The sequence below is a fragment of the Acanthochromis polyacanthus genome, chromosome 20 (assembly GCF_021347895.1).
Source record: "Acanthochromis polyacanthus isolate Apoly-LR-REF ecotype Palm Island chromosome 20, KAUST_Apoly_ChrSc, whole genome shotgun sequence".
Taxonomy (NCBI): Eukaryota; Metazoa; Chordata; class Actinopteri; family Pomacentridae; genus Acanthochromis; species Acanthochromis polyacanthus.
In genome coordinates, this window is record NC_067132.1 from 30,324,628 (window position 1) to 30,339,405 (window position 14,778).

The 14,778-nt window shown below is 43.2% G+C and overlaps 2 protein-coding genes across 11 annotated transcripts in view; both read left to right on the top strand.

Annotated features, from left to right (window-relative positions):
* The window catches only part of LOC110968298 (NACHT, LRR and PYD domains-containing protein 6-like), a 38,436-nt gene extending 35,108 nt beyond the window's left edge, over positions 1-3,328 (top strand). The window contains exon 6 of the transcript XR_007938445.1: positions 3,189-3,328. The gene's annotated coding sequence lies outside the window, so the exon portion shown is untranslated. The remainder of the gene's footprint in view (positions 1-3,188) is intronic.
* LOC110971462 (NACHT, LRR and PYD domains-containing protein 14-like) overlaps positions 1-13,897 on the top strand; it is a 98,075-nt gene extending 84,178 nt beyond the window's left edge. For 8 of the 10 annotated variants that reach the window (XM_051940578.1, XM_051940579.1, XM_051940587.1 and 5 more), the window contains 7 exons: positions 8,230-8,403; positions 8,882-9,055; positions 10,858-11,031; positions 11,363-11,536; positions 11,723-11,896; positions 12,782-12,958; positions 13,190-13,897. In XM_051940578.1, the coding sequence (XP_051796538.1) occupies positions 8,230-8,403; positions 8,882-9,055; positions 10,858-11,031; positions 11,363-11,536; positions 11,723-11,896; positions 12,782-12,958; positions 13,190-13,199 (1,057 nt within the window). In that variant the 3' untranslated portion in view covers positions 13,200-13,897. The remainder of the gene's footprint in view (positions 1-8,229; positions 8,404-8,881; positions 9,056-10,857; positions 11,032-11,362; positions 11,537-11,722; positions 11,897-12,781; positions 12,959-13,189) is intronic. The other 2 variants (XM_051940580.1, XM_051940581.1) reach the window with 2 other exon arrangements.
* The last annotated feature ends 881 nt before the right edge of the window (positions 13,898-14,778 follow it).

A 14,778-nucleotide genomic window follows, 5' to 3' on the forward strand; every position in this document is an offset into this window, starting at 1 on the left:
CTGATTCTGTCCTGAAATAACCAGACTTATCATATTAATCACTAATAGTGTGTGGGCGTAAGGTGTGCATGTCGGGTATGAATCCGAAACAATTTTTTTTCTGTGATCTGCCTCTGAATGTTCTTCATGTTCAGGCATGAACACGTTAGATAAGAAACAGAAGACTGTACAACTGGATTGGTGAATTTCCTCTCTGTGTGTGTGTGTGTGTGTGTGCGCGCGCTTCTTGCTAGTTTTTATGCTAAACTGTGCATCTGTTGGCAGCATAATTAACATCAGCTGAGCATCGTGCCGACACCAACTACCAGAGCTGCACAATACTGGACAGAAGTGTTGATGTTTTGTTTTTCAACGACATGAAAAAATACAAGAATTTTTACCAGGTGACTTGCACAACTATTTGGAAAGAATAGTTATTGTAGAATGATTTTATAGGGGAGTAACATTGTTTTTAGAAAAATGAAAAATTACGCATTGTTTTCTAGGGCTGGCCCGAATAGTGGTTTCTGGCCTCCGAATATTCAGGCCCTATTAAAGACTGTGCCCCCCCTCGGACATTACGGGGCGGAATATTCGTTCCGCCCCGTAATGTCCGGGGGGGGGGGGGGGGGATTCTTCAGTTAAACTGAAGAATTCCAAACAGCAGAGGTCTTCAGCATCTTGTCTTGTGTTTATGCAACAAAGTGAAGCGTGACGTCAGAGTGGGCAGCCACCTGGCCATTCGGGTGGATGAGCCGAGATGAGCCGAAGTGGGCCGAAGGCGAAGGGAAGAGACGAGCTCTGAATATTTTCACAAATGTTCGGATACCAAAATTAATATCCGGATACCGCCGTAGCGAACAAATATTTGGATATTCAGGTCCAGCCCTATTGTTTTCCCATATGGCAGTGTTCTGACGGCGGCTTCTGAAATAGTTTGTAGCTTTGGATCTGGTTATGCAGTCATCATACAGAACTTTTTGGTGCTGATTTAAACTGTCAAACTAATTAGTCACGTTGCCTCATGCGGCGTAACAGTTGCGAGACACAACGGGCACAGTTCCTATTTGTGGTCAATGTCCTCCTTTATGTTGCTGAAATTTTTCTATTAACCTAACACTATTTGTTGAATTTTAAAGTCAGTGCTCTTTTGAAATTTCAAAAGAGCACTGCTGCACTGCGAGAGGAAACAGGCTATGGGCCAATGTGGTTGTTTGGGCTCTTATGGAGACCTTCTGATTGAGGGCAGCAGGTGAAACATGTGATGCGCCAGATGGTGTTGATCTTGCTTGATGGTAAATGGTTGTATTTATATAGCTTTTATCCAAAGCTTTACATGATACGTCGCATTCACCTATTCACACACACATTCACACACACATTCACACACTGATGGCAGAAGCTGCCATGCAAGGCAGCTAACCACGGCCCATCAGGAGCAATTAGGGGTTAGGTGTCTTGCTCAGGGACACCGCGACATGAGCATGACAGGCCGGAGATCGAACCGCAACCCTCCGGTTGCGAGACAGCCACTCTACCCATTGAGCTATGCCGCCCCCAAGAGTATTGTGCACTCTACCTCAGACAGCGTAGATGGGTGTAGGGTGTAGCTGGCACTGATCTCATCCCAATGTCAATGATATTCCCTGCTGTTTTTACCACCCGCTGGGATGCCTCCTGATCAACCCTCATGCAGCTGGAAAACCACACTAAAAATCCACACGTTAAAACACTGCTGATGGCACAGTTGTAGAAGTTCACCATCGGCTGCTTTGGGATCTGGGCGCTCCTCAGCTTCCGTAGGTAGTGGTCTTCTAGCTGCAAGACAAAAGTGCTAACCACCGAGCCACTGTGCAGCTCTAAGAACATTCCCTTTACGCTCAAACTTTCTGTGATTACAGAAGCAAGAATCCTGCAGATGTGTTGTGAATGACAAAAACTGAAGCGGTTTCAGCTGCTAATGAAGCTTTTAAACTGCTGCTGAGTGTTGATGAAGCAGGAAATTAACTATGCAGACGTTTTTACAGCGCTGATATATTTTTTCATACCTCTTGGATCTTTACAGGGTAAAAATGTTGACACCTCCGGAAGTCCTACGGGACACTTTGCAGAATTTGGGAGCAGAGGAGTTCAAACAATTCAAATGGTTCTTGAGGCAGAAGGGGGCACTAGAAGACTTCCCAGCAATCCCAAAATGCGTCCTGGAGAATGCAGACAGGATGGACACAGTGGATGAAATGTTTAAGGCCTACTGTATCAACACCATGAAAGTCACTGTGATGGTGTTGGAGAAGATATCCAGGAATGATCTGGTGGAAGATATTCCAAAAACCATCGAAGAACCTGCAGGTAAGTCAGGGAAAAATAGGATACTGTAAAAATATCAAGGACAATATATAGACAATAGACCAGTTAGTAAGCTTAATACTTTTGGCAGAACAATCCACAGGACCAAGGAACTCCACAGTAGCAGAACAGACAATTGATGCATAGTGTTTCTGTAAAAATTGGATGAAATCATCTCTCAGATTGGTGCCCATGGACAGAGTTGATAGATGTGAGGTGGAGTTGGATTACTCAGAAAAGCTTTTCTCTTGTATTTGTTTTTCACTACATTTTCATTTTTTGTAATTCATTTATTCTTAGTGATTCTCACTGGATGTCGAGACAAAGTCAAGTCGACACTGAAGAAGAAGTTCCAGTTTGTGTTTGAGGGGATCGCTAGAGCAGGAAAGAAAACCCTTCTGAATGAGATCTACACAGAGCTGTACGTCACTGAGGGATGGACTGCAGAGGTCAGTGATGAACACGAGGTCAGACAGATTGAAGCAGCATCCAGGAAAGCAGACAGAGCAGAAATAAGCATCAGGTTAGAAGACATCTTTAAAGGCCGAGCAGGAAGTGATGAAGAAATCAGAACAGTGATAACAAAGGGAGTGGCTGGCATCGGGAAAACCGTGTTGACACGGAAGTTGACTCTGGACTGGGCTGAAGACAAAAGCAACCAGGACATCCACTTCACATTTCTGTTTACCTTCAAAGATCTGAATAAGCAGAAAGAGAGAAAGTTCAGTTTGGTGGAATTTGTTCATCACTTCTTCAGTGAAACCAAAGCAGCAGGAATCTGCAGGTTTGAAGACTTCCAGGTTGTGTTGATCTTTGACGGTCTGGATGAGTGTCGCCTTCCTCTGGACTTCCACAACAATGAGGTCCTGACTGATGTTACAGAGTCCACCTCAGTGGATGTGCTGCTGACAAACCTGATCAGGGGGAATCTGCTTCCCTCTGCTCGCCTCTGGATAACCACACGACCTGCAGCAGCCAATCAGATCCCTCCTGAATGTGTGGACATGGTGACGGAGGTCAGAGGGTTCACGGACCCACAGAAGGAGGAGTACTTCAGGAAGAGATCCAAAGATGAGGAGCAGGTCAGCAGGATCATCTCTCACGTCAGGAAATCACGAAGCCTCCACATCATGTGCCACATCCCAGTGTTCTGCTGGATCACTGCTACAGTTCTGGAAAACCTGCTGAAAACCAGAGGAGGAGAAGAGCTGCCCAGAACCCTGACTGAGATGTACATCCACTTTGTGGTGGTTCTGGTCAAACAGAAGAAGATCAAGTATGATGGAGGAGTTGAGACAAATTCACACTGGAGTCCAGACAACAAGAAGATGATTGAGTCTCTGGGAAAACTGGCTTTTAATCAGCTGCAGAAAGGAAACCTGATCTTCTATCAGTCTGACCTGACAGAGTGTGGCATCGATGTAAGAACAGCCTCAGTGTACTCAGGAGTGTTGACAGAGATCTTTCAAGAGGAGAGTGAGCTGTACCAGGACACAGTGTTCTGCTTCGTCCATCTGAGTGTTCAAGAGTTTCTGGCTGCTCTTCATGTCCATCAGACCTTCATCAACTCTGGAATCAACCTGCTGGAAGAACAACAAACATCGCTGCTGTCTAAACTGTTTAGAAGGAAATCTGATTCAACAGCAAACTTCTACCAGACAGCTGTGGACGAGGCCTTAAAGAGTCCAAACGGACACCTGGACTTGTTCCTGCGCTTCCTCCTGGGTCTGTCACTGCCGTCCAATCAGAAGAAACTTGGAGGCCTGCTGACACAGACAGGAAACAGCTCACAGACGAATCAGGAAACAGTGGAGTACATCAAGAAAAAGATCAGGAAAAATTTGTCTGCAGAGAGAAGCATCAATCTGTTCCACTGTCTGAATGAACTGAAGGATGTTTCTCTGGTGGAGGAGATCCAACAGTCCCTGAGATCAGGATGTCTGTCCACAGATGAACTTTCTCCTGCTCAGTGGTCAGCTCTGGTCTTCATCTTACTGTCATCAGGAGAACATCTGGACGTGTTTGACCTGAAGAAATACTCTGCTTCAGAGGAGGCTCTTGTGAGGCTGCTGCCAGTGGTCAAAGCTTCCACCAAAGCTGAGTATGTGGAATCATGAAACATTTCCTAAATGTTTTATTTTGTTCATGATCAATGGAACATTCTGTTTGTGTTCATTTCAATTCCTCAACAGGCTGAGTGACTGTAACCTCTCAAAGAGAAGCTGTGAAGCTCTGTCCTCAGTTCTCAGCTGTTCATCCTCCAGTCTGAGAGAAGTGAATCTGAGTAAAAACAAGCTGAAGGATTCAGGAATGAAGAGTCTTTCTGCTGGATTGAAGGACCAAAACTGTAAACTAGAGTCTCTCAGGTATGGACAGACAGCAGAAGCTTGCACAGGAGCTCAGTTTGTACTTTTTTTTATAATACATTTTCTTCTCCCTATGGGATAATGTCACTGTAATGCAAATTATTCAGAATTCAGGTTTTATCCACAAGATTTCATTTATATGTGTGATTTATTTTTTCAGTTTGAGGCTCTGCAGTTTGTCCGAGATCACTTGTGACTCTCTGAGTTCAGCTCTGAAGTCCAACCCCTCACATCTGAAGCATCTGGATCTGAGTGAAAACAAGCTGCAGGATTCAGGAGTGAAACATCTGTGTGGTTTTCTGGAGAATCCAGACTGCAGACTGGAGACTCTGAGGTCAGAACCATGTTGTAGTTTTGTGCTGAGATCTTCTTCTTTTCCTTTCGGCTTTTCCCTTCAATCAATTGCCTCCATCTAACCCTGTCTGCTGCATCCTCTTCTCTCACACCAACTAACTTCATGTCCTCTTTAACCACATCCATAAACCTCCTCTTTGGTCTTCCTCTAGGCCTCCTGCCTGGCAGTGGGAAACTCAGCATCCTTCTACCAATATATTCACTCTCTCTCCTCTGGACATGTCTGAACCATCTCAGTCTGGCCTCTCGGACTTTATCTCCAAAGCCTCTAACATGTGCTGTCCCTCTGATGTACTCATTTCTGATCCTATCCATCCTGGTCACTCCCAAAGAGAACCTCAGCATCTTCAGTTCTGCTACCTCCAGCTCTGCCTCCTGTCTTTTCCTCAGGGACACTGTCTCCAGACCAAACAACATGGCTGGTCTCACCACAGTTTTGTAAACCTTTCCTTTCATTTTAGCTGAAACTCTTCTATCACACATCACTCCTGACACTTTTCTCCAGCCGTTCCAGCCTGCCTGTACACGCTTCTTCACCTCTTTTCCACACTCTCCATTGCTCTGGACTGTTGACCCTAAGTACTTAAAATCCTCCACCTTCTTGAGCTCTTCTCCCTGTAACCTCACTCTTCCACTTGGGTCCCTCTCATTCACACACAGATACTCCGTCTTGCTGCGGCTAACCTTCATTCCTCTCCTTTCCAGGGCAAACCTCCACGCCTCTGGCTTCTCCTCCACCTGTTCCCTGCTCTCACTACAGATCACAATGTCATCTGCAAACATCATAGTCCATGGAGACTCCTGTCTAACCTCGTCTGTCATCCTGTCCATCACCATAGCAAACAAGAAGGGGCTCAGAGCTGATCCCTGATGTAGTCCCACCTCCACCTTGAACTCCTCTGTTACACCTACAGCACACCTCACCACTGTCTTACAGTCCTCATACATGTCCTGCAACACTCCAACATACTTCTCTGCCACTCCAGACTTCCTCATACAAAACCACAGTTCCTCTCTGGGCACCCTGTCAGAAGCTTTCTCCTGATCTACAAAGACACAATGCAGCTCCTTCTGACCTTCTCTGTACTTCTCTATCAACATCCTCAAAGCAAATATTGCATCTGTTGTACTCTTTCTTGGCATGAAACCATACTGCTGCTCACAGATGTTCACCTCTGCCCTTAGTCTAGCTTCATCTACTCTTTCCCATAGCTTCATCGTGTGGCTCATCAGCTTTATTCCTCTGTAGTTGCCACAACTCTGCACATCTCCCTTGTTCTTAAAGATGGGCACCAGCACACTTCTCCTCCATTCCTCGGGCATCTTCTCACTATCTAAGATCCTGTTGAACAACCCAGTCAGAAACTCTACTGCTACCTCTGCAAGACACTTCCATACCTCCACAGGTATATCATGAGGACCAAGTGCCTTTCCACTCTTCATCCTCTTCAATGCCCTCCTCACTTCATCCTTACTAATCTTTGCTACTTCCTGCTCCACAACAGTCACCTCTTCTACTCTTCGTTCTCTCTCATTTTCCTCATTCATCAACTCTTCAAAGTACTCTTTCCATCTTCCCATCACACTATTGGCACCTGTCAACACACTTCCATCCTTGTCCTTTATCACCCTAACCTGCTGCACGTCCTTCCCATCTCTGTCTCTCTGCCTTGCCAACCTGTACAGATCAGTCTCTCCCTCCTTACTGTCCAACCGAGCATACAAGTCACCGTAAGCCCCTTGTTTGGCCTTTGCCACCTCTACTTTCACCTTACGCTGCATCTCCCTGTACTCCTGTCTACTCTCTTCAGTCCTCTCAGTATCCCACTTCTTCTTAGCTAACCTCTTTCTCTGGATCCACTCCTGTACCTCCTCATTCCACCACCAAGTCTCCTTATCTCCTTTCCTTCCAGATGACACACCAAGTACTCTCCGACCTGTCTCCCTGATCACATTTGCTGTAGTTGTCCAGTCATCTAGAAGCACCTCCTGACCATCCAAAGCCTGCCTCAACTCTTTCCTGAAAGTCATACAACACTCTTCCTTTTTCAGCTTCCACCATTTGGTCCTCTGCTCTGCCTTTGCTCTCTTCATCTTCTTCACCACCAGGGTCATCCTACACACCACCATCCTATGCTGTCTGGCTACACTCTCATGTCTGGCTACACTCGATGAATCTGATGTAAAGTAGTGGTGACACTAAACTGCAGCAGTCAGATTGATAATATATTGATTTACACTGAGGACCTTCATGGTAACGTCTCTTTTTTCTTCCATGGTTTAGTCCATTGAAGATGGCAGAGCAATTTGACTTGAGTTTTTTTAAACTCAATATGCTAAGAAAACTCCTCACTCGATCTTCACTTTAAATTTGACCTTATATTCTTCATTTTATATTCAAGCCATATTGTTATTATCAGTTATTTAAATAGTTTATATGATGTTAGAAACACCATCACATGTTGATCCCACTTCGTCAGAGTTCAGTGTAACGTTTTGAAATGTCTCATTCTGTCCCAGTAACAGTCCACAACTCAGATATGCAGTTAAACTGAATATTTGGCATTTAGACTGTCTTTCCTCTGGGAACCATTTGGTGTTTTTACCTAATAAATGACTTGCACCATCATTGAAATCTTTTTGGCAGGAACTGCTAAAGCATGAGGAAGTCACCCCTTAGTTCCAACGTGTTTACATCATTGCTCCAGTAATAGCTAGTTCAGTTTGCACAGCCATAGCTCTGTGCAGCTTTGCAAGTTTTCTGCGAGCAGAGCATTGTTATTGTCACTATCACAAAGAATAGTGTTCATTTAATTATGGGAAGTCGAAGTCCTGATTGGGATTAGCATGTGTGTAATTTTTCTGACTCAATGCGGCCTTACATTGTGATTAGTTTTAGCAGCAGAGTTCCGTTTTCACAGGTTCACTCAATGTCTCCCTGTCTGCACCTGCAGTATTTATCATGAGGTTTATCTGAGACAGGGCCTCTCCATCTCCACCACTCCTCCTCTTTCGCCTCACGTTATTTTAAAAAGTCTTTATTTTCTTCATTTTTGGAACAAGCGAACAGTCAGACGGATTGTTTCATGTGTCAAGATGGGAGAGACTGAGCAAGTAAAGAAGAAAAAAGTGCAGCTTAATTGTTTGAGCTCTAATTCGACCTGTTTTTCGCCCTGTGAGACAGACTGAGAGACTGCAGTTTGTCAGAGATCAGCTGTGAATCACTTTACTCAGCTCTGAAGTTCAACCCCTCACATCTGAAACATCTGGACCTGAGAAACAACCAGCTGCTGGATTCAGGAGTGAAACATCTGTTTGATCTTGTGAAGAATCCGGACTGTAGACTGGAGACTCTGAGGTCAGTTCACTGTCTGTTACTGTTGTAGATCTAATCTGTTCAATGAAACTTATTTATGTATGTGCAGTCATGTATGACTTGATGTTGATCCTTTGATGAGAGAGTGGACTGAGGTCAGCAGATGTTACTGATGTGTGGACATGAATAGGTGGATGAATGTTGTGCTGACATGTGGATGATGTGTGTAGAAGGCTGACATGATGATGATCCACAATAAGAGAAGGACAAAGTCACTGTGCTGCTTTTAGAGAAAAGCTGATTGCCACTGTCGCCTTCTGGCTGCTCTGGGGATCAGGCATATGGGTTCTGTAAAGCATCTTGAGACAGTTTGACTGTATTTGGCACTATATAAATAAAATTGAATTGAATTGAAAGTTGAATTGATGAGGACAAAGTAATGTTGATCTGAACATTCACAATCTCAACACATCTGATGGACCATCAGTGATTTTATTCACATCTTTGATTCTTTATTCAGATTGGAGCACTGCAGTTTGTCAGAGATCAGCTGTGATTCTCTGAACTCGGCTCTGAATTCCAACCCCTCCCTTCTGAAACATCTGGACCTGAGTGACAACCAGCTGCAGGATTTAGGAGTGAAACATCTGTCTGATGGACTGAAGAGACCAAACTGTACACTGGAGACTCTGAGGTCAGACACCATGACCGTGTTTAGATTGTTTGATGATGATGAATGTGATGTGAAAGTTGTAGGTCTGCTGCAGTTAGTCAACATAATTTGCAACAACATCAGTATATGACATCAAAATATCTTTCTTTGATCTTTTCTGAAGTGCTTGATCTGAACCCAAGTGGTGTTCTCTTATTGGACTTCTGTGTTAGTCATAGACTGGACATAAAAAACACCATGTTGGAGCAGAAGGTTTTCATAGGTGTACCTGGTACCAGAACACCTTAGATCTAAGATCTCAGTTTACCATCCATCTACGTTCCAACCCTCACCTATGATCATCAGAGATCGTGGATACAAGCGTCTGAAATGAGCTTCCTCTGTAGGGTGTCTGGGCTCAGCCTTAGAGATGGGGGGGGGATCAGACATCTGGAGGGAGCTCAGAGTAGAGCTGCTGATCCTTCACCTCTGAAGGAACCAGTGGAGGTTGTTTGGACATCTGATTCAGTTCCTTTCTATCAAATGTTTTTCTCTCGTATAACTACGTAATTGTTGCGTCATGGCGTCAGTCATGTTAGGCTCTACAGCATAGTTCGGTTGCTGCAGGGTTAAAGTTTCCAAGGACCCACGGCCTCAAAGCTGTGGGAATACTTCAGCTTATGACAGAACAAACAGATGGTTTGTACACTGTGCAGAGTTTAGATGGTTGGCCACAACAACACAATGCACAGGCACTATTCTAATGATGCACCTCTGGAAAAGGCGAAATCACCACAAGGGCTTCTTTGTTCACCTGTAGAGACAGCTTTTTATTATCTTTTGTCCTTGAAACTATTAAACACACCCTTAAAGCCCTAAAGTAGTGGCTGCACCCTTAGTATTTCTATTAGATTAGTGTTAAATAAAAACGTTACACTATAATCTGAGTTTATGCTGTGATCTGGGCTTATTCGACTTTGATTGTTGGTGCCTTTGTGTTTTTCATGTGCATTAGGCTTGTTAGGACATGCACTGTTCCTTATCTACGTTAAAGATACTACTGTCTTCTAAAGTTGCCAATACAAAGATGAAAACAAAACAAAGACAAATCTGCATACCTGATCACAAACTCATTCAAGATGAAATAGCTTTTGCCACGTAATCAGCCGCCTGCTGCAGTAGAGGTGGGCTGCTACAGCAAGCAGGTAAAACCCAGAAGTTTCCTCCTTTTTATTGCTCTTCAACATTGAATCACAGTCAGTTTAATTTGGCTTTTTAGACGAGTTTACCAAAGAAGCCTCTTTCATATCCAAGTGAAATAGATTTCTACATAGTAATGTTAATTAAATATAAACAATGTAAAGAAAGATTATTAGTTGATGCTCCTTTGGACACTATTGCAGCACTTAGCCAGTGCTGATTGATCTCCGTCAGCCTTGCATGTCTAGATGCTGCACTTTTACCCAGTTCTTCTTTGTAAAACTGCTCAAACTCTGTCGGGTCACTCGGGGATCCTGAATGAGCAGCTCTTTACAAGTCCAAATGTTGGCATTCTTACAGTTCAATGCACATTTAACAGACATGTGATTGCAGTATTTGAGTATTTCAAACTTCAGACTCACTATTTTGTGCACTCTAAATATGTTGTGTTTCTTTTGTTATGCACAGCAGACTTTTCACTTTTATTTTATTCAGGGGCTTTTTAGAAACTCGAATTTCATTGGAGTTTCCATTTTCTGAACTTGTAATTATAAGGCTTCTTCAGCTTTGAACATTTGATTATACTGCATGATTTCAAGCAGCAACTTTGTCCTTTAAACTCGTTTGTTTTTATCCTTATTCAGATTAATGAACTGCAGTTTGTCAGAGATCAGCTGTGATTCTCTGAACTCAGCTCTGAAGTCCAACCCCTCCCATCTGACAGAACTGGACCTGAGCTGCAACCAGCTGCAGGATTCAGGAGTGAAACATCTGTGTGGTTTTCTGGAGAGTCCAGACTGCAGACTGGAGACTCTGAGGTCAGACATCATGTTTTAAGTTTGTGCAGAAATGAATTTGATTGGTGAAGTTGTGGTGACACTAAACTGCGGAGCTTCATGGTGAAGTCTGTTTTCTTCTTCACTTATTTATTCCAGAAATGTTCAGATTTTAAATATTAATATGACAGGAAAAAAAACTTCCACTCCATATTTTACTGTGAGACTCTTCCCCTCAAATCTGAACTCGTGTGTTGCTTCATTTCAGATTTTAACCAGGCCAGCAACTTAAGATTAGAAGAACCTTCTTCAGCTCTAAAGAGACAATTCCATTTTTTATCCTCTAAACGTACGTGCTTTATTGTTTTTTCAGAATGTATCACTGCAGTTTGTCAGAGATCAGCTGTGATTCTCTGGTCTCAGCTGTGACCTCCAACTCCTCCCATCTGAAACATCTGGACCTGAGTGACAACCAGCTGCAGGATTCAGGAGTGAAACATCTGTGTGGTTTTCTGGAGAATCCAGACTGCAGACTGGAGACTCTGAGGTCAGTTCACTGTCTGTTACTGTTATAGGTCTTAAATGTTTAATGCCCATGTGTTCCTCATTTGTGTTCATCCAGAACTTCCATCCATTAATGATTTTAGAGAAAGGCTCATTAGTTATAGCCAAGTAGTGCTGCAGAGTCTAAACACATCTGGTTACATCATTTATATATTTTATTCTTTTTTAGATTGAGAAACTGCAGTTCTTCAGAGATCAGCTGTGATTCTCTGAGCTCAGCTCTGAAGTCCAACCCCTCCCACCTCAAACATCTGGACCTGAGCAGAAACAACCTGCAGGATTCAGGAGTGAAACATCTGTGTGGTTTTCTGGAGAGTCCAGACTGCAGACTGGAGACTCTGAGGTCAGACATCATGTTTTAGTTTGTGTGGAAATTAACCTTATGTGGAAGTTGTGGTGTCACTGCACACGTATGATGGATAATCTACTGCTCTCTGTCGTCTTCAGATTATCTCTTCACTCTTACTCACTTCATTGGTACTGGGACCAGATTATTTAGATGTTTTGTGTTCCAAAGAAAGTAGCCTGTGATTATGGAAAAAATAAAACAAATTAGTGAGGAAAAAGAGGAAGTGGCTGGGATGTTCTATGTGAATTAATGTAGATGCTGTGGCTGCAGGTCGATAGGCCTCACAGGTGAGATTATGTAACTTTGTAGGCGGGGTTAGAGACTAAAGGTGAGCAAGACTGCAAGTACCTCACCTGACACTGAAGGTCCCGTAATGGAGGACAGAGAACGTCAGGCCCCAGTTGGAAGCTTTTCACGAGTTGAACTCCCACAGTGCTACCAGCTCACAATGAGACCAGCTACTAAAGCTGAAGGCTCCTCAAAGCACTCAAATGACAACTACCACAGTGTCCACAGCAGTTGGTGTGGGTGAATACACACCGAGTGGTCAGACCGGTCGGGTTTATAGAAATAAATGTCAGTTTTTTTTGCTTGTGTTTGTTGAGCAGTGTGAGTTTTAACAGATGGAGCCACTAGTGGAGGTTCAGAGCTGAAGTCACAACATGTTTATTGAAGCAGCAGCCTGTCATTAATATCAATGAGAGCTCTTCTTCATTTGTTCTGTTTGAAGCTTCACCCTGCTGTCTTCAGTTGTTTCAGATTTCCATTTTATCAACTTGTACATTCTGAAGCTTCTTCATCTCTGAACACATGATGACTCTGAATGATTTGAAGCAGGAGCTTTGTCTCATTAAGCTCAGTGTTTTATTCTTTATTCAGATTGAGGAACTGCAGTTTGACAGAGATCAGCTGTGATTCTCTGAACTCAGCTCTGAAGTCCAACCCCTCCCGTCTGAAACATCTGGACCTGAGAGGAAACTACAAACTACAGGATTCAGATGTGAAGCAGCTGTGTGACTTTCTGGAGAGTCCAGACTGCAGCCTGAAGACTCTGAGGTCAGTAGAAGGTTCCAGTCAGTCTCAGTTTTCTACTGAACACAGTTTAGTATCAAAGCAAAGATCCAGAGTTTCCTGTGAAGCTGTGAGATCAGAACTGAGAGGAAACTGGCTTCACTCCACAGCTGCTGCTCTTTATCCTGATGAGCTGCATCACTGACTGACAGCTGATGAAGAGATTCTCTGAAAACACTCATTGATCTCCTCTGTTCTTTCTTCTTCTCTCTGCAGCTGGAAGTGATGGTGATCAGGACAGTGAGTGCTGAGAGGATGAAGTGTGTCCTGAAGATCCAGACATGGACTAAGATGTGAAGAACTACCAGCCTTGTGTCATAATTGAGCAGATAAATAATTTGTTGTAAGACAGAAACCAGAGGATAAAATGTGAACAAAGTGGATTTAATCACAGCTTCCCTGAGGAGCCTGAACAGAGTAAAACATGTTGATCTTCTCTGGATTTTGGTGTAAAATCAGTAAACTCTGTTTGACTTCAGTGAACAACAGACTGAATGGAGGCAACAGGAAAATTTGTTCCTTCATCACAGCTGGATCAGTGTAAATATGTTTCTTTGGTTTTCTTCTCATTGTAAATATTCCCATTTCATCATGATGCTCATCAGCAGGGAGAGTTTGACTGTATTTCTCCACAGTGCTGATTTACTGCTTCAACAGACTGACTTGATGAAAGATTGAAGTCCTTCAGCAGGATTTACTGACTGGACATTTCAACAACAGCCAGTTTTAACACACTTAATACAGTTTGTTTGTTTGTTCCCACAGAGTGAATGAAGTGTTTTTATTGCAGAAAATTGTTGAAAGCTGCAGAAGAAAAGTGATGTGACAGTTGAAGTGAAAATCAACTCAGTTCAGTCTGCAGGTTTATAACAAAGTTCCAGGAAGCAGCAGTTTGAGCAGAAATAAACCTGAGTGGAAACTGAATTGTGATCCTGTTGTTCACTGAACTGCTTGAGTTGTGTTGTATTTTTATCTCCTATGACTTACTATCTGTGACATGAGGTGAAATGAGACAAACATCCACAGCTGTGTTGCATGTTTTTGTAGTGACTGTGTGTGTTTTGTGTGTTGTTGGTCCTGCAGTGAGCTGTAGATACAGGAAAATGAGTGTGTGGCTGCTATGAGACTGTCAGACAGCAAGAAGAAGCCTCACACAGCAGTGGACATGAAGGATGTCTGGTATGTGACTGTCTATGGAGCTGCAGGTTGCCAGTTCAAGAACAGACCCTTCTTAAATTTTATGAAAAACTTAGACAAAAAGAAAAATACCAGTGGTGGGTCTTGAACCTGCTACCTTCCACTTGGCAGTCTCTCTTCTTATCCCCCTGAGCTACTCACTCAGATATTAGTTCTTTTTTTTGTGCATTTATCATCTATTTTTTGTTGTGCTTGAGTTGTTTTTTTTTTTTTTTTAAACTTGAGTCTTGTCACGACCGTTTTTCTCAGGAGGTTGGACTTCAGCCTTTGTGCTGGAGGGTTGTGGTGTCTTAATGGAGTATGTTAGTATAAAGTGTCTTCTTAGAGTAAGTTGGTATAAAGTGTCTTCTTAGAGTAAGTTGGTATAAAGTGTCTTCTTAGAGTAAGTTGGTATAAAGTGTCTTCTTAGAGTAAGTTGGTATAAAGTGTCTTCTTAATGTATGTTAGTATAAAGTTTCCTCATAGATTAAGTGAGTAGAAAGTGTCTTCATAGCGTAAGTTCTTCCTATTGTCAGTCAGGTACCATCTTTAATCAAAATTTTAGTCGGTCACTACGGAGACCGATCCAAGAACACGAAGTACATCATCGTCATCGGCGGCGTCACCAA